The sequence below is a fragment of the Alternaria viburni genome, assembly GCF_023758015.1.
Source record: "Alternaria viburni strain BMP 2772 chromosome Unknown scaffold_18, whole genome shotgun sequence".
Classification (NCBI taxonomy): Eukaryota; Fungi; Ascomycota; class Dothideomycetes; order Pleosporales; family Pleosporaceae; genus Alternaria; species Alternaria viburni.
Window position 1 is genome coordinate 634,149 of NW_026055787.1, and position 22,813 is coordinate 656,961.

At 54.4% G+C, this 22,813-nt stretch overlaps 10 protein-coding genes across 10 annotated transcripts; 6 read left to right on the forward strand and 4 right to left on the reverse strand.

The window, feature by feature from the left end:
- Positions 1-595: 595 nt before the first annotated feature.
- Positions 596-1,513, reverse strand: J4E79_008087 (uncharacterized protein; the record flags this gene model as incomplete). The annotated part of the gene is made up of 1 exon (XM_049356946.1): positions 596-1,513. The coding sequence occupies one exon, from the start codon at positions 1,511-1,513 to the stop codon at positions 596-598; it is 918 nt and encodes a 305-aa protein (XP_049208793.1).
- Positions 1,514-1,755: 242 nt separating this feature from the next.
- Positions 1,756-3,266, forward strand: J4E79_008088 (uncharacterized protein; the record flags this gene model as incomplete). Its single annotated transcript, XM_049356947.1, has 4 exons — positions 1,756-1,795; positions 1,842-2,854; positions 2,907-3,155; positions 3,210-3,266. The coding sequence occupies 4 exons, from the start codon at positions 1,756-1,758 to the stop codon at positions 3,264-3,266; spliced, it is 1,359 nt and encodes a 452-aa protein (XP_049208794.1).
- Positions 3,267-3,729: 463 nt separating this feature from the next.
- Positions 3,730-5,002, reverse strand: J4E79_008089 (uncharacterized protein; the record flags this gene model as incomplete). The annotated part of the gene is made up of 5 exons (XM_049356948.1): positions 3,730-3,879; positions 3,930-4,631; positions 4,683-4,771; positions 4,821-4,854; positions 4,919-5,002. The coding sequence occupies 5 exons, from the start codon at positions 5,000-5,002 to the stop codon at positions 3,730-3,732; spliced, it is 1,059 nt and encodes a 352-aa protein (XP_049208795.1).
- A 1,039-nt stretch (positions 5,003-6,041) lies between these two features.
- Positions 6,042-7,371, forward strand: ARO2 (bifunctional chorismate synthase/riboflavin reductase [NAD(P)H] aro2; the record flags this gene model as incomplete). Its single annotated transcript, XM_049356949.1, has 3 exons — positions 6,042-6,076; positions 6,126-6,487; positions 6,536-7,371. The coding sequence occupies 3 exons, from the start codon at positions 6,042-6,044 to the stop codon at positions 7,369-7,371; spliced, it is 1,233 nt and encodes a 410-aa protein (XP_049208796.1).
- A 1,410-nt stretch (positions 7,372-8,781) lies between these two features.
- Positions 8,782-10,517, forward strand: J4E79_008091 (uncharacterized protein; the record flags this gene model as incomplete). The annotated part of the gene is made up of 3 exons (XM_049356950.1): positions 8,782-8,916; positions 9,108-10,114; positions 10,163-10,517. The coding sequence occupies 3 exons, from the start codon at positions 8,782-8,784 to the stop codon at positions 10,515-10,517; spliced, it is 1,497 nt and encodes a 498-aa protein (XP_049208797.1).
- Positions 10,518-12,260: 1,743 nt separating this feature from the next.
- On the reverse strand, positions 12,261-14,864 carry J4E79_008092 (uncharacterized protein; the record flags this gene model as incomplete). Its single annotated transcript, XM_049356951.1, has 2 exons — positions 12,261-14,317; positions 14,366-14,864. The coding sequence occupies 2 exons, from the start codon at positions 14,862-14,864 to the stop codon at positions 12,261-12,263; spliced, it is 2,556 nt and encodes an 851-aa protein (XP_049208798.1).
- A 560-nt stretch (positions 14,865-15,424) lies between these two features.
- Positions 15,425-17,514, reverse strand: J4E79_008093 (uncharacterized protein; the record flags this gene model as incomplete). The annotated part of the gene is made up of 2 exons (XM_049356952.1): positions 15,425-16,587; positions 16,638-17,514. 2 exons carry the CDS (start codon positions 17,512-17,514, stop codon positions 15,425-15,427), a joined length of 2,040 nt encoding a protein of 679 aa, XP_049208799.1.
- A 192-nt stretch (positions 17,515-17,706) lies between these two features.
- On the forward strand, positions 17,707-19,527 carry J4E79_008094 (uncharacterized protein; the record flags this gene model as incomplete). Its single annotated transcript, XM_049356953.1, has 2 exons — positions 17,707-18,347; positions 18,396-19,527. 2 exons carry the CDS (start codon positions 17,707-17,709, stop codon positions 19,525-19,527), a joined length of 1,773 nt encoding a protein of 590 aa, XP_049208800.1.
- Positions 19,528-19,950: 423 nt separating this feature from the next.
- J4E79_008095 (uncharacterized protein) lies at positions 19,951-20,565 on the forward strand (the record flags this gene model as incomplete). Its single annotated transcript, XM_049356954.1, has 2 exons — positions 19,951-20,030; positions 20,082-20,565. 2 exons carry the CDS (start codon positions 19,951-19,953, stop codon positions 20,563-20,565), a joined length of 564 nt encoding a protein of 187 aa, XP_049208801.1.
- Positions 20,566-21,333: 768 nt separating this feature from the next.
- Positions 21,334-22,728, forward strand: J4E79_008096 (uncharacterized protein; the record flags this gene model as incomplete). Its single annotated transcript, XM_049356955.1, has 2 exons — positions 21,334-22,459; positions 22,517-22,728. 2 exons carry the CDS (start codon positions 21,334-21,336, stop codon positions 22,726-22,728), a joined length of 1,338 nt encoding a protein of 445 aa, XP_049208802.1.
- Between the last annotated feature and the right edge of the window lie 85 nt (positions 22,729-22,813).

A 22,813-nucleotide genomic window follows, 5' to 3' on the forward strand; every position in this document is an offset into this window, starting at 1 on the left:
AAGATTACTACGTATTACTACCAGTTGGATGCAACATCTGGTCGCAGCGATTATGATACGCGCATTATTGTACCACGCTGGTGGGTACACATGTTCTTCCTCCAGCCGATATGGACCTACTTCAGTCGACTACATCATCAGGGGCTACTGCGAGTACCGACCGAGCTCGAGAGCGGTTGCGTATTCCGTAAGCATTCACCAGAAGCGAGCATGGATTGGACTATGTATATTCATGGCGCGAAGCAGGAGCCAGCTTGCATGATGACGCGTGCGGTGCCATACTTGTTATGGAACCTTCTGAGGCCTGCCCTAAATCGCCTCGAGAATTGCAATAGATTTGAAGACGGATGGGAACGCCCAAGCGAATCGGAACGCAATCGGGAAGAATATGAGGAGATGCGCAGGTCGCTAGTAGATCAAGCGGCGGCACCTCATACAATGTCGGAACTAGACGTGTCTCTTTCACAGCCTACATTACAGTACAAACGGTAGATCAATGAATGTAGCGTTCACGTTGGCCTCGAAATTCTCTGCGCATATGATTAATCTTCATACTGATTTCTTCGCCGGGATAGATAGCGATTACACCACTAGCTCAAGCGCTCTCTTTAGTTTTACGTGGATGCGACTCGTGCCGGCTCTCGAAAAACTTGGCCGTAATCCCGATCATGGCGATAACAGCAGAAACCGCGAGAAAGTTGACAATCATGTTGCCCTTTTCCCACTCCTCCTCTACCTTGATGTTCCTACGCAGCTTTTTCCGCCTAGCCCAAATATGCTCGTTCACGTTGTCCTGCGTTTCCTTGTGCCTGACGTTGTCAAAGTGTGGAACTTGATTCCCTTGTTTCTGCTGACCAGGGCCAAATCCACCCCATTCGCCGTAGGATTCTTGACCAGCATGATTGGATGACTCCCCACCTTCCTGTGCGTTGGAATATGCGTATTCGGCGCGCTTCGCGCCGTGACGTCCATAGCCGCCGGCCTTATAGAACGAGGGCGGTGGCCCTCGGAAGGTACTGCGCTTCTTGTTCAGCCCGCTGGCCGGCCTTGAGCCATATGCAGCGGAACTGTAACTCCCTTGCGGATATTCACCCCCGCTCGCTCCCCAGCGTGATTGTCTTTGCGAGTGCTCTAGTTGTGCATCGTATTGCGCGCGCTTCTCTGGTACAGAGAGAATGTGGTATGCTTCGCTTATTGCGACGAAACGTGTGGAAGCTTCGGGGTCGTTGCGGTTATGGTCCGGGTGGTTTTTCTTCGAGAGCGTGTAGAATTGGCGCTTGATCTCAGAAGCAGACGCCGTCGAAGTGAGGTGTAGCGTCTCGTAATGATTGACTAGGACGTCGGCGCAGCGTGGGGCCGTAGCATGGAAATGCGAGACTTGTATGCGCTGCGGAAGAGCAGGACCCGTGCGACGGAGACATGAGTGACAGATGTATGGCGAGGATATGCGCGACAACCGAGAATTCGACGTTCGAGCGATTGATCGCAGTAGGCTAGATGGGCGGGGTGGCATTGCCCATTACCAGTATCCGGAGGTGAGGGTGCCCATGCAGAAACATGAGTTTGGGTGAATGTTCGGCGCGCATGGAGGACGTCATCGCCAAGCTCCCGAGGCTAAGACAAGCATGGCCTAGCTTCAGAACCCAGTCAGTGGGCGACGCTCCACCGGCGTCAGTTAGCGGGGCGTTTCGAGACGCTCGTAAATTTCGAGATTGTCCACGAGACACGCACTATTATACTCTCGACACGGCCAACATGGCGGCCAAGGTAGCGGACGAAGTCGCCAACATGAAGTGTATGGAAACGCTACCTCTCGCGTTACATCGCCTAACAGCGTACAGTGGACGACACCAACGGCAAACCAGCAAATGGTACAACAGAGAACGGCGAAAAGCCCACAGGCGACGCAGATCACGAAGACTCGGACGATGACAACGAGGCCGAAGATGGAGCACCAGAAACCGGCGAAGGCGCTGCGAAAAAGAAGAAGAAGAGGAAGCCCAGAAAGAAGAAGAAGGCTGGCGCAGCAGCCGGCGCAGGAGGGCCCAAGGTGCAGACATCACCGCCACGAGTTCGCATCGATGAGCTGTTCCCCAACGACTCGTACCCCGAGGGCGAAATCCAAGAATACGTCAACGAGAACGCCTACCGGACCACCAATGAAGAGAAGCGCCACCTCGACCGCATGAACAATGACTTCCTTACCGAATACCGCAAAGGCTCAGAGATCCACCGCCAAGTTCGGCAATGGGCTCAGAACTGGATCAAGCCGGGCATGTCGCTTACCGAGATCGCAGAGGGTATCGAGGACTCGGTTCGCGCCTTGACAGGACACCAGGGTCTGGAGGATGGTGACGCGCAAATAGCGGGCATGGGATTCCCGACTGGTCTGAGCATAAACCACTGTGCAGCGCATTACACCCCCAATGCGGGCAACAAAATGGTCATCAACTACGAAGATGTCATGAAGGTCGATTTCGGCGTACACATCAACGGACGTATTGTGGACAGCGCGTTCACCCTGACCTTCGACCCCGTATACGACAATCTCATCAACGCATGCAAGGCTGCGACAAACGCCGGTATCAAGGAAGCCGGTATCGACGTCCGCATGAGCGACATTGGCGCTGCTATCCAGGAAGTCATGGAGAGCTACGAGGTGGAAATCAAGGGACAGATGCTGCCCGTCAAGTGCATAAGGAATCTGAACGGACACTCCATCGGACACTACACCATCCACGGCGGCAAGACTGTACCGATCGTCAAGGGCGGCGACCAAACAAAGATGGAAGAAGGCGAAACATTTGCTATCGAAACATTCGGCAGCACAGGAAAGGGATACGTTCGGGATGATGTAAGTCACTCGCCTACTAGTAGGCCTACTCTTGATCTAACAAGTACCACAGATGGAGACATCTCACTACGCCAAAAAGGCCGACGCACCCAAAGTCGCTCTCCGCGTCTCGTCAGCAAAGACGCTCCTCAACTCCATTACCAAGAACTTCGGCACTCTGCCTTTCTGCAGGCGGTATCTCGATCGCATGGGCCATGACAAGTACCTCCTGGGCTTGAACAACCTGGTCAGCGCGGGTATTGTCGAAGCCTACCCCCCGCTTTGCGATATCAAGGGCAGTTATACAGCACAGAGTGAACACGTAAGCAGCCACTGATCCGTCGACACTGTAAAGAGGTGTGCTAACGCAAGACAGACATTCGTGCTTCGCCCCAACTGCAAGGAGATTCTTAGTCGCGGCGACGACTACTAAGCTCCAATTACACGTCAAACATGAAACATCTGCAATTTCAAACTAAGTTGTGACAACAAGTAGAACGAAGCTATGTGTTTCGAGTTCATGAAGAAGCTGTTTCATGACCATGACTGGGCACTGCATATACCGGAAATAACAAGAAGTAAAAAACATACCATACCCGATTGATCAGCTTTCACCTGTCTTCCTCTTCCTTGAACAAACTAATGTCAGCACGCTCCATATCTTCACTAGGGATACATATTCAGTAAGTACACATCATCACTACGAGCATATAGATCGGGGTCCAGAGTTCCATTCCAGTAAATTGTATTGAGACGAATCGTCGCACATACCCAAGGTGTATGCTCCGTTCGCTCATCAGCACTAGATTGATATGATACTGCTTCGCGAGAACCAAAAGAATCTAAAAGCCAGCTCCTTCATCTCTTTTCCACAAATATGTCTCTTTTCGAGGTGCTTAGCCCTCGAAGGTGAAGCTGGTGCCGAGCTTGTGGCCGGCCTCGTTCAGCTTCTGGGTATCGAAAGAGCCACCAATACCGAAGGTCAGACCGCTGTTGACCTTGGTGTTGTAGGCGAGGGAAGCAATGCCGAGGTTGTTGATCTTGGCCTGGATGGGATTAGTACAGACGCCCTCGTGCATGTCAGGGACCGTCATACCTTAGCGAAAGACGCAGGGTCAAGCTTGTACTTGGCAGCGAGCTCAAGACCGACGTTGTTGCCGGACTTTGAGTCCCAGACAGCGCGGGCACCGGCCTCGACAGCGGGGTTGACGCGCTGGTAGTACGAGGCGGTGAAAACGCTCAGGGAGTTGGTGGCAGTCACGGCAGCGTTGTAGAGAGGGGTGGTGTATCCGACAGCGGCGGAGTACTTGGTGATGGCAGCCTTCTGCACATCGTAACCGACCTCACCACCAACGACCATGCCCTCGTGGCTAACGACAGCGTCAGCGGTGGTGCCAATGGCGCCAGCAGCCGAGTAGTCGACGAAAGCGCGGCCGTGGAAGGCAGGCTGCTTGAAGTGAAGGTTGACCTTCTGGCCCTTGTTGCCGGCAGCGGGATTGAAGTTGGAGAGAATCTCAGTCTTCAAGCCGCTGGCAAAGGTGTCGTTGAGCTCGACCTTGGTGGCCAGCATGTTGGCAGTGTTCCATGACTGGGTGATGCTGATGCCTGCGTCGTCCGTTGTCAGTAGGTTGATTCCGTAGCCCGCCACGGAAAAGCCCCCCTTGCCGGGAGGCTGCTTCACGTGGAATATATAAGATTGAAAGTTGGAAGACGCATGAAGGGGTATAGAGAGGCTCGTGGAGCGGGGGAGAAAGGAATCGTTTGTCGTACCGTTGGAAAGCGACTTCTTGCCCTCGAGCTGGTGGACGCGTTAGCCATGGCGTTTTTCCGCGTACAATGGCGGGCTTACCGAGGAAGTGACGGGGCCATCGTGGGCAGAGGTTCCCTTGGCGGTGAAGTTGACACCGTTGGGGGCCTTGAGCTTGACCTCAAGGGCAGCTGCGGGCGCGTCAGTGGGAGGGCAGGCGGATCAATTGGAGTCGCGGACCTGCGGCAGTGTGGTAGAAGTCCTTGTTGATGAGCTGGAGGGCGGCTCCGTTAGCAATGGCGCCATGGGGAAGCTCGTCGCGGGGAGCCAAAACATACGTCGTTGGAGGCCTTGGCGATGTCGCTGAACGCCGGCGGCGGGAACTTGGGGATGATCTTCTCGACCTTGACGTACTCAGTCATGTTGGGCGGTTTGGTGGGGGATGTGATGGAGGAAAGAGGGGTGTTTAGGGCGTCGTGTTGCTGGCTGCAAGCAAAACTTCTTGAGAAGTCACGGCAGGGTCCGCGCTAGTAATCCCGGATGATCTTCGTGCCTGCCAGTCCACCCACTCTCCATCCATCCCTCAGACACGACCAAACTCTGTTCTCCATGCTCGTCGGCGTCGACTGTACTGTAGGCTAGGCGCCCCTTCATCTTACTTGATACCAAGATGATGCGACTGCCGCTCCTGCCACTCCTGCCATCTGCGCCCTCAACCATGGAACCCGTTTCCAGGCGCAGTCGCCCGCGCGCGTGGCATCGTCTCGAGTTGTTCGGCCCACTCGCCCACGCACATGTGGTCGCCAGTCTTTCCTTGACCGGACGCTTTGTACAGCGCAAGAACAGCGCATGTCATGTGGTGTGGGGTCGTCTGTCTGGGCGACAACGTTGACCCTGCAAGCACATCCTCATGGCAACATACTCCAGTCACCATCCCGAGGGCGAAGAGAGCCCACTTACTTGCCATTTGTTCCATGTTTCTTCTGAATTTGATCACGCAGTTGAGATGCCTCAAGTACACGCACGGAGTGGGATCTAGCCATGCTCGTTCGCATTGCCTGTGGGGATATCTTGGTGTCCGCATATCAGCAACCCCATCAATCGCTGAACTAATGACTTTCCTCGCACCGCAATGTTAACTTTGAAGAATGTGTGACATTGCGTTGACGCTCCGATGGGAGGGTACCGTCGTTTGGTTCATACCAGCCTTACCATCGGTGGCCGATCTCGGGTTCCCAGACGGCTGTACTCCGCGCCCCGCTAAATAAATAAAACTCCTAGAGTGACTCTGACGTTGATTATTCTAGCGCACGCGTCTGGACCTGCAACGACACAATAATTAAATCGGCGCTCTTTGGACACATACACAGACGTTTGGATACACCGAGCACGCATCTCATTGACTAGTCGCCGTACACAAGGGAGCCGAATCCCCACTATCTCGCCAACACCACAACCACAATGTCTACCTTCGGCACGCACTTCAGGGTCACCACGTATGCATACGCGCCGTATAGCTGCTCGACGTCTACTGACCTGCGATAGCTATGGCGAATCCCATTGTCTTTCCGTCGGCGCCATTATCGACGGTTGCCCGCCGGGCATGGCCCTTACTGAGGATGACATCCAACCCCAGATGACGCGCCGCCGACCGGGCCAGTCCGCCATCACAACCCCCCGCGACGAGAAAGACCGCGTAGAGATCCAGTCTGGCACAGAGTTCGGCATCACACTGGGCACCCCGATTGGCGTCAGGGTCATGAACGAGAACCAGCGCAAGCAAGACTACGGCAACAAGACGATGGACATGTACCCAAGACCGAGCCACGCCGACTGGACATACCTGGAGAAGTACGGTGTGAAGGCTAGCTCAGGTGGTGGACGAAGTAGCGCACGAGAGACCATTGGTGAGCGGATTCCGGCACAACCACCGTACAAATGCTAATGGTGCCCAGGACGAGTAGCAGCCGGTGCGATAGCGGAGAAGTACCTGCGCGAAGCCTACGGTATCGAGATCATCGCATTCACCAACTCCATCGGAAACGAGTTCCTCTTCCCTCCTACACCCGAACATCCCACCGCATCCACGAACCCAGAGTATCTCAAGCTAATCGACTCGATTACACGCAATAAGGTAGACGAGTACCTGCCCGTCAGGTGTCCGAGCGACGATGTCACCAAGCGCATGGAAGACTTGATCGCCAAGTACCGCGACGCACAAGACAGCATAGGTGGCACTGTGACTTGCGTAATAAGAGGTTGCCCGACAGGCTTGGGAGAACCATGCTTTGACAAGCTGGAGGCCAAGCTGGGACACGCTATGCTGTCGATTCCCGCAACCAAGGGGTTTGAAATCGGATCCGGCTTCGGAGGCGCACAACTACCGGGCTCAATTCACAATGACGCGTTCGTCAAAGCTCCTGCTGTCCCGGCAGGCGAAAACCCCGATGCAAGCAAGTACCGCTCAAAACCCAAGCTCACCACCAAGACCAACAACTCGGGCGGTATCCAGGGTGGTATCACCAACGGCGCGCCCATCTACTTCAACGTAGCTTTTAAGCCGGCAGCGACAATTGGACAGGCGCAGTCTACAGTCACATACGACCAAGAGGAAGGAGTGTTGGAGGCCAAGGGCAGGCACGATCCTTGTGTAGTGCCTCGTGCAGTGCCCATTGTCGAGATGATGGCTGCATTGGTCATCATGGATGCTGTACTAGCCCAGCAGGCGAGACAAGGCGCGAGGAGCTTGCTTCCACCGCTAAAGGGTGTTCAACCCGTCAATGGCGCTTGACAGGCCGGATGATGTAAGTCGGGTATAACGGGAGTTAAGGCGCCAGCTGCAAGTGTACGATGTTTTTGCGCCGAGATGGATGAAGGTTATTAGACTTGATGTATAGATAAAAGGTCCACGACTCTATAGGATCAGAGTCCACAGATGGGCTCAAAGGCTCAAAAGTCATTCCTAGTCGGAATACAGCAAGTTCAGCAGCGAGGACCAGTTTAGATGCTACCCATGATCGTACAAACTTGTCCACAACCCTCGGCCGAGCTGACAGATTCGTCCGCGAGACGAATAGTTCACATGCGAACCGACTGGGCAAAAGTGTAGAACCACATCTCGACCTTCGTGACGTGCATCTTACCGGTAAACTATAGGATAAGACATGCAACTACAGACTAGTCGAGACATTCCGATAGAGTGGTAATAGGCACCGCCACCTGGTGTCTTTACCCATTGAGAGGCCGATGTTCACCGGCAAGGACTTCCAGCCTCGCGGAAGCCAGTGTGGGGGCCGGCAGAGTCGCCACACTGTAAGAAGAGGGTGACCGGAGGGCAAGGAGGATGCATTGGCAGCGGATGCTATCGGGCCTTCCCCTCCACCAAAAGCAAGAACCCTGGCTGTTGGAGATCCCTTCGCTTGCAGCCGCGAGCCAACATGACATAGGACACGCTCCGCGAACCCCTCTTCCTCCAGTCTATCCTCTTGCCTACAAGCAGCTCTTGTCAATGTCGCTCCCTTGTCTGACCGACATCGAGATCGCGCACAAGCATGTGTGCCGCCTTGCATCATCCGTGTGAAGATAGCCATGGCAAATTCGTCCAGTGCTCGGTGCGCCATGCCGAAGCTAGTCGTTGATGCTGGTGCTGCTCCAAAAAACTCTGTCCTGTCGCAAGCAGATGCTGCAGTACCCGAAACCAGGCTCCACTGATAGAGTCGTCCCAAGTTCGCTTCTATCTCCGCAAAGGCCCCTCGCGTCCGGACATGTCAGCTGGCCCATGCCTCCGGGACCTCGATTCGAATTCCCACGTGCGGCACAGCCTGTCGGACGCGACCTATTCATCTGTTACAGCCCATCGGCTACTGCAGTAGGCGTTTACCTCCCAATCTAGATCCAGTACGAGGCCAATCGAGCCTCTTCGTCGTGGTCGCGCATCGATCCTTTTGAATGTCGCCTCTGCGTTTGCCACCCTACCGAAAATCATCCATGGGCTTTGATCTTGCCGAACGCAAACTAAGGCAGGCACGTTGAACGTCGCGACGGGCGCCAACGTCACAGCTACCTAATCCGAGCCCGCTGTTCTTCTCCCTCGACATTGGTGGCTAATCATATTACTTTCCCACCCGGCCCAGAGAATGGAATAACTAACTCGTCCTCGGAGCCCGCGCGGACTGCCTCTTCATTCCCCTCGTGATCAACCATGGCCCGCGCCGCTACTGCCACCTCTTCCAACAACAGAGACGACCAAGATAACTCACAGGCGCAGGACACAAAAGCCAGTAAGCGGCGCTGTGTCCAGTCGGCTTGTGTGCCCTGCCGGAAACGCAAGTCCAAAGTAAGCATCAATCTTCCCACTGCATGCACCAATTCCACATTGAGCTCCTACATCTGGCCCGATGCTGGAGATTCGCCTCCGCGGAAGGCTCGTCACCAGCGAGGATTATCCGCAACTCTTGTTTGGGCCATTCTCCGGGCAACTTTCCCGATCCCTCGCCAAGTGCCCTCCTGCTGACACCTCATCTACAGTGTGACGGTGGTACACCTGTGTGCGCGACTTGCACTGCCGTCTACAAGACTGAATGTCACTACGATGCTGAGAGCGAGAGTCGTCGCACTAAGGCTGCTCCGACGATCGCAAACAATACTGGGATCAAGCGCGACGCCTCCCTTGTCGCCGCCTCCAGCCCTGAGAATGTCTCGAGCGCCGAATTTATCGTCAATTCGCTGAGACATCTACCTGACGAGCATGTCCAAGAATTTCTCAATCATATTCGAAGAGACCCCAGCCTCGACCTCACCTCTCTAGCTGAAACATGGCGCAAGAACGTGACGTTGACGCAGAGCGAGCCCGTCGACGTTCAAAGCCTCGAGTCAGATCTTAGTGTGCTGCTTGGGAAGCCATCTGTTACATCCACCGGCCAGAGCAGACACTTTGGACATTCCGCAAGCCTAGGCCTGGTACCCGAAGATGAGGATTTCGGTGGCGGGCGGCTGCGTACCAACAGCGTGAAGCTAGAGCGTCAAGGGTCAACATGGACCAACGTAACCGATGACCTGGCCTTTGTTGAGACGCTGCTTGACCTCTATTTCACCTGGAGTCATCCCTTCTATGTGCTCTTCAGCCGAGAGTGCTTTTACAAGGACTTCAGAGCGGGACGCGACAAGTATTGCTGCTCTCTACTGGTCAATGCTATATGCGCATATGCATGTCATCTCACAGAAGACCCTGCAGGTCGCACGGATCCTGACAACTTCCGTACTGCAGGCGATCACTTCTTTGCCGAGGCCAGGCGACTTCTGTTCGAAGATGAAACCCCGAGCCTGACGACTGTTCAGGCGCTCTGCATCATGTCGATGCGTGAGCCGAGTACAGGGAGAGAAAGTTCAGGCTTTTCGTACATGGGAAGGTGTCTTCGTATGTGTGTTGAGCTTGGTTTGCACTTGAACTATGGCGCCAATTCTGCGCTGGGCTTGACACCAAGTGAGATCGAAGTGAGAAAGGTCACATTCTGGGGCTGCTTCACTGTGGATACGTGAGTTATCTTGGTTACTTTTACCCCGACTGGGCTAACTCGACGCAGAATCTGGACGATCGTTACTGGCCGCATATCTCAGCTCCCTCGAGCTGCCATTACTCTCGAAAAGCCTATGCTGGAAGAGACGTCTGACCTTCCTGAGGCTTATCCCGCCCCCTCACAAATCGCAGGAGGCGGAGTCGTAACCATTCGCATGTTCCTCCAGGAATTCACATCGCTCGTGGAGCTCGTCAATGACAACAACCACATGTTCTTTGCGCCAAAAGAGCGACTTACGAGCAGTAAATTGCTTGATTTTTATCATAAATACCAAGCCTGGTATAGAAAACTGCCAGCTTTGATAAGCCTGGAAGGAAAGAAGGAACCCGAGCCACACATCTTGGTACTACAGTATGTCTGAACATCCATGCTTACTTTGCGAACCGAACTGACACTACACGTAGCATGCTTTATTGGACCATCATCGTGCACCTTTTCCGGCCTCTGCTCAAAGTCGATCTTATTCATTCCGATATACGCCCCCGCGACATCTGCGTAGATGCGGCCAACAAAGTGTCTGAACTTGTCCGGATCTACCGGCAGTTCTACGACTTTCGTCAAGCTCACCTGCTCATACCACACGTATTACTCACTGTCTGTGTTGTGCACTTGCTATATTCAAAGGATAACAGCATTTCTCGCCAAAACCTCATCGAAGGCATGCAGGGCCTAGACGATCTTCACGAATGTCACTATTTCGGGGCGAGGAGTTTCCGCGTCATATACACCCTTGCGAAGACGTGGAAGTTGCCCTTTCCTGAAGAATTAGGCAACTCCTCGTTGATACCGACAAGTGACCCCAACAAGCCCCAAGGTACTATCAGTCCTCCGACAGATCCTCTTATGATACCTCCCAATACAACAACTATTACCGGCAATCGGATAGGACCTGGCCGTCTCCATCCACCTATTACTCAGAGGAGGGAGAGCCTGTCGATGTTTGCTCCTCAACCAGGGTTGCAATTGGCTACACATCCCGCCAATTCGAGGCCGAGTAGTGTGGTATCGAGCCAACACCAACCATCACCTGTTGTAGGGCACACACCCACCCATCATAATTACAACACAGGAATGCCTTTACCGACATATCAGTACTCGCAGCCCATGTCGTCCGCACCCAACATGTCCACGGCGATGACATCTCCATCTACCGATACGGCAGAATCCATGTTTTGGAACCCTATTCCTGGAGTACCAGGACCGATTCTGCCACGTCACACCTATCAGCAAATAAGTCCGATGGGCCTGGAGAGTGTTCTCCACAACACAGACGTAGGCGATCGTCTTGGTCGGGATGGTTTCAAGATCAGCGAGGACTGGCGATCGAGCCATATCAACGGCTTCAATCACAATATGGGAGGCAGTGTGTACGGCAACCCGCATAGCCAGGCAGACACTGGGTATGCGCACCGAGGGAGCTACGCGCAGCCGACAGAACATGTGAGCTACCCACAAACGACACATGAGGGGCACCACCATACGCAAGAAGAGTACGACCCGGGATGGTGGCAGAACACGAACGGAAACCAAGGACCGATGAGTTGACAGATGGATGGTTTCAAAATCGAGGATGGGAGCATTTTTCATTTGATGCAGCAGTTGGCTCGGTGAGCTTTATCGGAAGAAGCTCATACATTCGAGGCTTGATGGATTTCGAGTGGCGTTGCATAGCGGCATCATTTAGCGGGGCTAAGGCGCACAGGTACTGAACGACGAGTGTATTTTCTCAATGAAGGCGTTCATGGTTGGTGGACTGAGAGCTCGTACGGATGTGCAAGGTAGAAACTAGCAATAGTAGGCAAATGTCATGTGTTCCGTGTATCCAAGGTCCATTCCACGTGCCTCTTTATTTTTCTGCGCGCATGAATTAATGAGACAGAATATAATGGCAGATACAAGAACATGAATGTTTGTATTAAACACATTGCAGCTACATAGAGACATGTGTAGGTAATATAGTTGAAATGCTGAGATATGAGAGGGTATCGATCTAAATGAAGGAAAAGCCGGGGAAAAATATACAGGCCCTATTAACGGCAAAGTATGCAGCACGCCGGCGACATCGACTCAACATAGCACCTCACCCTGGAAACTAGCAACGCACTCAAACACCCTTTTGCTTTGCAGTCTGGACAAGCACACTAGCAGTCCCAGCACGTTCTTCGTACAAGCGCCTCAGGTCTTCGACAGACTGCTTTTTAAGGTTCATTTTCTTTGGCTTCAATGTTCTGCCTCTTGCAACCCCAGTCTCGGCGTCTGCGTCATCTTTCTTTGGTTGATCTTTGGCGAAGTTCTCGAAGCTGGGCATGCGCTGCATGAGGCTTGGACTCGGGGTACGCAGACGGGGCGCAGCAGCTGGAATGGGGAGCGTGGATGCTTTGGTGGGTGCGTTGATAATGGGAACTTGAGGCGTCACCGGGTATACGGGTCGGGCGAGTGAGTTGATGCTGGGACTACGGCTTGTTGTTGATGATGTTGCGGAAAATGGGATGCTTGGACGGCGAAAGGCAGGTTCTGATGCTGGTGCCGAGACTGCGCTTTGGGGAGAGGTCAACTGAGGCGAACTCACGCCCTCGCTCGATGCGTACGTTGAGGATGGACCTCTCTTCGCAATAGAGTTGTTGCTGTAGTAATTACCTGTAAGACCTGGAAGCGCCATACCGCCCATGGGGTGTTTGTGAGCTTCATCCTGTGCGACGACGGCCTTGGAGACATTGTCAATCTGCATCGCAGTCAGGGTTTTCCTCTTAGGAATGTTGAGTCTAGGCGCAACAGTAGGAGGAGTAGCAGTAGTAGTAGAAGAAACGTGAGAAAATGGCGCATCTTCTTGTGCGCGAGTAGATGCTGACATAGGAAGGACTGGAACTGGATTGCTCGTACCAGACTTCTTCTCATCCGTTTGTGCACTCCATCGCGGTGGTACATTAGGGGGTTGGCCGATACGGTTGTCGTCGTTTCGGGGTGGGGCGAAGCCATCAGTGGTGGCAGCGTAAGTTATGGGTGACTCGGCGACGTCTTCAGGCGCGTCGGATATGACGGTAGAGTAGCGAGGTGGCACTGTAAGGGGCGGTGCAGGTTTTCGCTGAACAGAATCGGCAGAGGATTTGGCCGACGGTGCGCGTGAGCGTGGAGGCAGAGGAGGCGGTAACGCCTCGCCTTGGGTTTCCTGTGGTTCGTGATAGGTAGGCATCTTCTCATTGTCGAGTAGCGTTATACCGCTCATCTGATCTTCCAATGAGCCTTTGCTATCTGCAGAATCACGCTTCGCATCCGCAGGGTCCTCCCAGTCGTTCTCGTCCTTGGGTAGCTCAAGCTCGTTGTAGAAAGCCTCCTCGTTCTGCCCGCATGCTTCTCTAAGCCCCTCGGTCCACATGTCGACTGCCTGGGTGAAGATCCTTCTTATTATTGAGGACATTTTGGCGTCTTCAAGCTGATCAGGTCCACACAGTAATCCAGGTGCAAAGCAAACAGCGAGGTTTTCGGCCGTCATCTTGTTTTCTTCTTGTCGTGCGGCTATGGCACTCATGAGAGGCAGAAGATGCCTGCACAGGATCTCGCGGGATATGCCAGGTAGCAGGGACCACTCCGAAGTTGGCGAGAACAGGTCGGTCAGTTTGTCGAGTTCAAGAATCTCCTGGCTGTCGCCATAGAGTCGCTTCAGGTCCCGATATGAGTCGGTTGGGAAGATAGGCTGGCGCAGAGATGCATACCATGCTTTGATCAGAGCTGCTGCCATGAAAACCGAGTATGCGTCGGTGGGGGCCACCTCAGCTAGTATCTCGTCTTGATGTTGGGCGTGTGGGTAGGGTGGTACAGGCAGTGTCACCTCGTTGTCCTTCCAGATGATGTATTTCTGGCCCCTGTCGTATACTTCCTTCAATGCATCGCGCAGCCTTGAGTGTGGTGGTACGCGGAACAGGCCTTCCGAGGTGATGTTCTGCTCCATGAGCACGAAGCTGGTCGTCTCTCGCAGCACGCGTGGAAAGCGTGTCTTGCCATTACTGCCTGTGGGGAAAGGGGCGCGGGCGCCAAATGCTCGTTTCCCGCTGCCATTGAAAGCGGAGATGTGTTCGCACACGCGACGGTCGGCAAGATAGGTCGAAGGAGGGATAAGGAGGTTCTCGATTTGGATTTCGCGGGCAAGCTGCGTCAGGTTGGATACTAGAAGGAGTCAGCATTGCTCCGCGCTGCGGGGTTGTGGATACGCACGATGATAGATCTTTCTCCTGAACTTGGGACTGACAATGGTAGAGAAGATCTCGGTCAGTATCCGTACCCAAGCTTTCTCGTGCACAATGTACAGGCGCTGGAGCCTCTTGCGCATGGCCCTGGACAGGACATGGTACGCTTGCAGAAACCAGCCCCAGCCAGGCCGGTGCTTCTTATTTGTCGCTGAGCCATCGCCATCGCCGGCAAAGAAGACGACCTCGTATTCGAATCCCTTCAGCAGTTCGTCTTCCTCGGGCAGGCGCGCAAGGACATAAGGTAGCAGGGAGTCGTAGTCGGCTTCGTGCGAGTCGGGGAGAGCGGCGGCGTTGAGGATGAAGACGGGCCTTCCCTCTTGCGAAGGCAGCGGCGACCGGTAGAGAACGGAAGCAGCGATCTTGGCCAGGTCTGGTGAGTAGTTGGAACTGTGCTGTGGTGGGGGTACTGCGGAGAGCGAGGAGCTGCGCAGCCGACTGGCGATGTGGGCACGCACGCCGCTCATGGCGACGAGTGAGGGGGCTGGCAAGCTTCAGTCAGGTTTGCCGCTGGCAGTAGGCAGGAACCGAGGGCGAATGAGGAATACGAGCACGTGCGGACAATATACGTGTAGTGGAAAGGGTCGATGGACGGCCTGAGGCGGTGCGGTGCGGCTTATGCGGAGATGCAGCACCTCAGCCTGCATCTATAAACAAACCTTGGGTACGTCACTGTCATGAGCGCCACGAGGGTCTCAACTTTCTTAGCGCACCCAAGCACGGACGTGGCTGACTCTGATTTGACTCTATTACTCCAGAGTCCCATGTGTTTCAGATGCCGCGTCGCCTGTACAGGGAAGCTCTGCGTGTATGCACCCTTGCAGACGACGCGTGGGGCTGCACATGTAATATCACGCATTACTATCAAGACATGAGATCCATGAATCCATCAGATTAGGCATCATGTGTCGCCTGGGCAGCAAACTCTACTTCCAAGTATCCAGCGTCATTCCGTGACATGAGACGCGTTTGCTATGATGCGTTCCCGTTGATCAGGTCGCACAGTGCGCACAATGACTCTTCAGCGCTACTCATCCGTTTCCGAGCCAGTGCCATTGCCATCAGCTGCTTGCTCGTCGAATACTATTTGCACGCCTTCTTGATCCAACCTTCCCCGTAGGTCTACAAAGCGTTGTGTGTTCTCCTCAAACTCTTGCATGTTGCTGCCCGCTGCTTCCAGCGCCCGTACCAAGCCCTGCCCGTCCTCACCTTGCCGCATAAGCCCATCTATCCCTATGCGTTCAAAGTAGGATCGAAACTGCTCAAGTTCGGCGAGCAGCCGTTCTCGTAAGGCGGGGTCATGAGGGCGCCCAGCTACAGAAGCATCGTACGACGCTATATTGTCATCGGGAGCCAGTGGATCGGAAACGGATGTGAATTTGGACTTGACGCGAGGGTCAAGAAGGGCCATAAGCGTTTGGTTATCCGAAAGAATGACATGTCGAGCAAGGTCCGTCTCTGGTATCTGCGCAAGCCAGTATGGATCCTCTCCTGCTCCCAGCTCTTCTTCAAAAGCGTAGCACATCTCCACTAGCAAAGTCGTCCCTTCGGTGTTGTTCCACAGGTCTTTGGCCTTGGGTACATACAGCTGACATAGCAGCTCTTGATACTCGCCGTTTGGCTCCTTTCCCCACACAGGTTTTGGTATCGGGGAAATGTCCAGCTCCTTGCACAGCCGCGCTGCTAGCCATGGATATTCTTTGATTGCGTTGCGCAATGTTGAGCGTGCTTTCTGTGGCTGTTTAATGCGATCGTGAGCAAGCGCAACGCTGAAAGCGAGATTCGGTGGAACCTTCCACTGCCGCTGGAGGTAGTCTGCTTCAACCAGGTTGACTAAGGCGCCCGGTTCTCGCCCTCTCAAGGCTAGTTGATCGATGAGGAGTCGAAGACAGTAAGGATCATTCTCAGGGTCCATTGCAAGTAGCATCTTAGCCCACTCGAACGATGTTCGCCACGTCGCACGAACACCCAATGTATTGATGTAGCGCCATACCGCAAGCCAGAACTCGCGGTTTTCTGGACGGCGAAAGTCCAACCGGGCTTTGCCAGCCGCCAGGTTCGCAGAGAAGGTAGAATGTACGGAGCGCCCAAAAGTGAAGAGAGCGCGCTCCAACATCTCGGACGCAGCAGCAGGTTCTCGCTGTTGCTTAGCGATCTCTGAGACTTGAAGCAGAGTGGAGATGTGGAAGGCTGTGAATGACGTTAGTACTCTATATGACATGAAAAGTGGCTCAACTTACGGTTGTGGTGCAAGAGTTGGATCATACGCTCAGAATCCATACTTGCGACACAAATCTGGAACTGCCGCTGAACATCTTGATACATGTTGTTGTGAAAGAATCTGTATTCGACAGTGCCGTCCGCTCGTTTCTCGACAATTTCCATGCCGAGGCCGCCAGATGTAGCTCGTGGCCACTCCTCTTTACCTTGGATGAAGATGTTCCGTCGAAGTCCCAACGATGCAAGGTTGCGATTGCCAGGAGCGTTACGTCCTGCAATTGCAGCAGCGATGCCACCTTGTTGACCACGTTGTCGAGGCCGCGCCTCGTCTTCGGCACTTTGCACAGCGGCTCGACCGAAGAGCCTCTTCATCTCGTTTGCGGCATGTAAATGTTGCGTGTCCACACTCAGCACAGAGAAGAGTTGCTTCTTCTCTTCGCTAATGGGGTCGTGTTGATCTGATCCAGGTCCCGTTTGGCTGTTCATAGAGAGGTTGAGGGCAAGCAATGCCCGATCAATCTCATCAAGATCTGACTTCCCTGTGGTAGAGGCGGAGGGCTTGTCAGAATCTGCAGCTTTGCCCTTGGCTTTGGCCTTCTTTTTCTTCTTCTTGCTCTTCTTTGAGGTTTTCGATGCAGGCATAGGCTCGACCTCCGCGTCATCATCGGAATCTTCGGCCTTGCGCGCGGCGTCTTGATCTGTTCCTTCGTCCTCTTCGTCTTCTTCATCTTGGTCGCCACCATCGCCCAACATAGCAAACAGGCTGGGTTTCGCCTTTGTCTTGGGGGCTACCTCAGGCTCCGACTCTTCCTCGTCTTGGTCATCTTGGGCAAGTTGTTCCTGTATCTGCTTCTCTTCAAGCTCCCGCTGGGCCCGCCGCAACGCTCGCGAAGACATTTTGGAGTGTCGAAAATTAAGTGTTTGGGGTAACGTGATGACGTCGTAGTGGTTTAGATTGTTCGCAGGGGATGATTGGGTCCCCGCTTTAAGCGCTTGGACTAGGCGTTCTCCCAGCCTGCACCATGATTTCACCCGTGGACTACTGTTGCTGCCAACCTCACTCCCAATCCCCTTCACCCCACCTGCCAGATGCGGGCTGCCTTCCAAGTGCTTCGCTCTGCACGTCGCCCGTGCCTGCGCAAGCTTGCCCGCAGCCGTGTCGGCGTCTTTGCGCCGAGCAATGGCCTAGGCTTCCGGGCTCATCATCACTACCGCCAGCGCACCTCGCCCATCGTCCTCGCGTCGTCGATGCAGTTCCGCGCCCTCACAGGTGCGCTAGTGGCTGCCGCCGTCGCCTCGGGTGCCTTGTACGCTTACAACGACAAATCCTCCACAGGACACGCGCAGTCCCCCGCCGACCAAGCCAGGAACCTGACCAGCGCCCGAAGCAGCGAGCCCGCGCGCAAGGCACTGGTCGTTGGTCCCGGCGAGCTCTACACAGGAACCATCACCGGGCCCATCTCGAAAGAGACGGATGACTACGGCAGGAAGGTGCTGGAGATGCTGGACCCCGACCAAGCCACAGCCAAGCTGAGGAAGAACGAGGAGTCGTGGCTCGTGGGCAGAGGGCAGGGCGTTGTGCGGTACGACGTGGTGCAGATTCCCAGCAACTCCCCCATCGAAGACGACCATGCCGAGAAGATCATCGAGGTACCATCGAACCTGGCAGCCACGGACAATGGCGCCTCGGCCAGCGACTGGATGTTCTGGGGCGTTTTCGACGGACACAGGTAGGTGTCGATCGTGGTCGCGTGTCTCGTCAGTGCTAACCTCGACAGTGGCTGGGTTACCTCAGCCAAGCTTCGTCAGACCCTCATCTCCTACGTCGCACGCGAGCTCAACACGACCTACAAGTCGGCCGTCGAGGACCCTGCGCTCCACTTCCCGAGTCCCGATGCTATCGACCGCGCCATCAAGACCGGCTTCACCAAACTAGACAACGAGATCGTACACGAATCCGTCAAGAAAGTCCGCAAGGCTCAGTCCAAGATCGCTGCTGCTGAGCTGCTGGCCCCCGCCCTTTCCGGTTCCTGCGCACTCCTCTCCTTCTACGACAGCCGATCCAAGCTCCTGCGAGTCGCCTGCACGGGTGATTCTCGCGCGATTCTGGGTCGACGAGGGCCCAATGGCAAGTGGACCGTGACTCCCCTGTCTGAAGACCAAACCGGTGGAACTACAAGTGAGGCTGAGCGGTTGCGTCGAGAGCATCCGGGTGAGCCCAACGTGGTCCGGAATGGTCGCATTCTAGGTGGACTGGAACCATCCCGGGCGTTTGGAGATGCATCCTACAAGTGGTCGGCCGAGACCAACGCCGAGCTCAAGAAGTCCTACTTTTCGCGATCGCCTTCAACACTACTTAAGACTCCTCCGTACGTCACTGCCGAGCCGGTCATCACAACTACCAAGGTAGAGCCCGAAAAGGGTGATTTCGTCGTCATGGCTACTGATGGTCTATGGGAGATGCTTACCAACGAGGAGGTCGTAGGCTTAGTTGGTCAGTGGCTCGACGCTCAGGGCAACCCGGCCAGTCAAGGTTCACAGACTCAGTCATGGCTCAAGAGCTGGTGGTCCACACAAAAGCAATTACCTGTCGAGCAGAAGGCAGCGGAGAAGGGAGAGGGTCAACGTGCACCAATCCGTCAGCAACAGTGGGGTACCAAGACTAGCCTGAACGAGCGCTTCGTGGTTGAGGACAAGAACGCAGCTACGCATCTTGTTCGGAATGCACTTGGCGGAAAGGATCAGGATCAACTGAGTGCTCTCCTCACCCTCCCAAGTCCCTTTTCGCGACGATACAGGGACGACTTGACCGTCGAGGTCATCTTCTTCGGAGAAGGCGCAGGCACCGGTAACGTCACACGGAACCAGGAAGCCAGTGCTGCAGAACCAGAAGTCAAGCCCAAACTATAGAGCATCTTCTTGTTTTCAAATCTGAACATTTGTACGGGCGATATCCTTAGGCGACCTCTGATGGTCGCACGGCGTTTACGAGCTCTTCTGAGCAAGGCGTTTGACGGAAGCATGACGAGCATAGCAAGTTTGTTTTTCTGGTTCTACGTAGCATGGCTTGGTCTCTGGACCCTGGATTGAAGTGAACCAGGTTCTCCGCCTGTCTGTCTGTCTTTCCACGTGCCCGCGTGTTGTTGAAGCTCTCCCGGTTAGATTCCGCGATGTCCGCATGATGTCATCGTTGCGACTAGAAGCATCACGAACTTATCATGAACTACGAAATTCAGTTAAAAAGGCCCTCGAGTGCCAGCAATTGCCAGCCACCTAACCTCATCTGTTCCTACCATCAAGTTTTCTATATCTACGATTACCCGGACAGATAACATGGCTGAGTCACTAGCAGCATTCCGTGACCGTAGGTCGAAAGATCTCCGTCAGCTGGCAGAGGAGCATCTGCAACATGAGTAAGTAGCGCCAGATTTGCGCGTCGATTGGCGATAGCTTATTCAAGATAGCCTCAACCAACAAGACCGCGAAGTACTCAAAAGCGCAGGTGGAAAGGTGTCGATGCACGCTGGTTTCGCGTCAGCAGTCGGACTGGGTCTAGGAATCTACACAGCATATCGGCTGCGAAGCATGCGCCTTGCGTACTTCAAAGCTTTCCGCGCCGCGGAGAAGCCCGTAGAAGTACGCTTCGCTGACGGCCGTACCGAGCCTGTGCCAGACATCACAGCACAGATCTCTGGACCTTCGCGCTGGGGTGATGCAGCGACCTACTTCCTCTTTTCTGTTGGCGGTCTCTTCCTTGGAGGCGAGCTGGGTCTTTTGACAGGTACAGCAAGCGCAGCGAGGACTGTGACCAAAGACCCAGCCAGCAAGGAGAGGATTGAGAAGGCGTTTAAGAATTATCGGATCGATGTGTTGCAGAGGGAGATTGAGCAGCTGAAGGGCAAGAGTCGATTTGAAGAGTTCTTTAGTGGTGGTTCGTCTAGTGCATAGAGCCATCCCACGAAGAATGTACCCAGCGGTGAGAGGTAGTCATGGTCGCGCACGCGTGTGGAGTCTCGATTAGGCGGTATACTTGCCCATCTTAACATGTACCTGAATATGCATGGATTGCGTCGTTCATCAATGCAGAAACTCATTTATAGCCTAACGATCCCGAGTGACAGATACATTCTCACGCATGTATGCAATGAATCATTGTTGATATGCCTAGAGATCTCCATGTGGGCCATTCTTGCAGCCACCCAATTTGATGGTTCCAGACTCGCGCACATGACGTGTCGCGCTAAAATGGTGGCGCGGCTGTTGCAGATCGTTGGATGAGAGCAGACACCCGCGTGGCTTGCAACCTTAAAACAGCGCCTTACGTCATGGCACTCTGCCTAACTAGGGAGTCCCGGATGGTCCGTTCGAGCGCTTGGAAAACAATTGTCGTCTGGGATTTCTCAACGGCAGCGGCTCTTCTCCAAAAAGTATTGCTTCTTCATTGCATTCTCTCCGCATCCTTCCACCTGGGGAACTCGGTCGCGGCTTTATTATACGACGTTGTAGTCGATACTCATTTACCCCGTACTCGGATCGGACGGCACTGCGCTGCACTGCATAGCAACCAAAGTCGCCGGCGCTTTCACTGCATACGTCGGAACGACTGCACCATCACGACTATCGCTTGAGCAGGATTGACATAGTCGTTATCTGTTCCTGCCTGCGAGCCCATAATTCGGTCGTGGATTTAAAGAACACATCACCCCTGCGGCGATCATGAAAGGGGCGATACTTTCCATGGTGTGGCTTGCTGGCCTCACTGCAGCCCAGAGTAGCTCGGCCTCGGTCTCTCCCTCAGTCATAACTTTATCTGGGTCGCAGCGGAGTTTGACGGGCGATGATGCGGCTCCAAACCCAACCGTCCCCTCGGATTTCGAGGGCAGCACCTTTGCGACAGTAACATCGGCCGCGTCGTCTGGAGCGTCTGGTAGCACAGCCTCGTCCAACGGCACGGCTTCAATCACAAGCAGCGCACCGCCCGTCACAAATATCGGAGGAAACAACAGAACACTGACACCGACTGGCACCGAGACCGCTCCAGCGCTGCCCTCCAACACTCAGCCTTGCAACAACTACCTCGAGTTCTGCAACCGCAAGTATTCCAATATTACCGAAGTAGCTGCGCACAACTCGCCCTACACGCGAAAGAACAACATTGCGCGCAACCAAGAGTACGGCGTGACGCAACAACTGAATGATGGCATCCGCATGCTGCAGGGCTCAGCCCACTACGTCAACGGCACGCTCTACTACTGCCATTCTTCATGCGACCTGCTCAACGCCGGTACTGTTGAAGACTACCTCCGCGAAGTCACGGCATGGGTAGCAGATCACCCCTTCGACGTCATCACGATTCTCTTCGGCAACTCCAACTGGGACGAAACGACCGATGACGGCAAGCCACTCGTTACATCTTCCAACTTCGCCGAGGCGATCGAGAAGTCCGGTTTGATCGAATACGTCTACCAGCCACCCAAGACCGCCATGGAGCTCAACGACTGGCCAACGCTTGGCGAACTCATTCTCCACAACAACCGTGTCGTCACCTTCATTGACTACAATTTCGACACCGATGCGGTGCCATACCTGCTCTGGGAGTTCTACAACATGTGGGAGACACCCTTCTCCCCAACCGACCCCGATTTCCCTTGCACGCTGGGTAGACCCGAGGGCATGTCCGAAGAAAAGATGAGGGAAATCATGTACATGGCCAACCACAACTTGAACGCCGAGATTTCGTTCGCTGGACTGAACCTCCTCGTGCCCAACGTAGCGGAGATCAACCAGACCAATGCGCTGGAAGGAGAAGGTAGTCTAGGTCGCATGACCAACACCTGCACCAGTATGTATCCCCTGACCCATTTTCTATCTTGCATTTTGCTAACATATCCCCCCACAGCCAACTGGGACCGCCCACCAAACTTCCTCCTCGTCGACTTCTACAACCAAGGCCCCATCAACGGTTCCGTCTTCGAAGTCGCCGCCCGCGCAAACAACGTTACATATGACCGCGAGTGTTGCGGCACTGCGTCTCTGGGCAACGTGCTGCTCCAGCCCAGTGCCACGTACTTTGGCTTCGTCGTTGCGATTGTTGCCGCCTTGATTCTATGACCTTCTTCGACGGTTGAAGTCGTCTAATTGGATAGTTGGTATATAATACGGAGGAGGGATTACAATGTGCATGAGCATGGCGAGG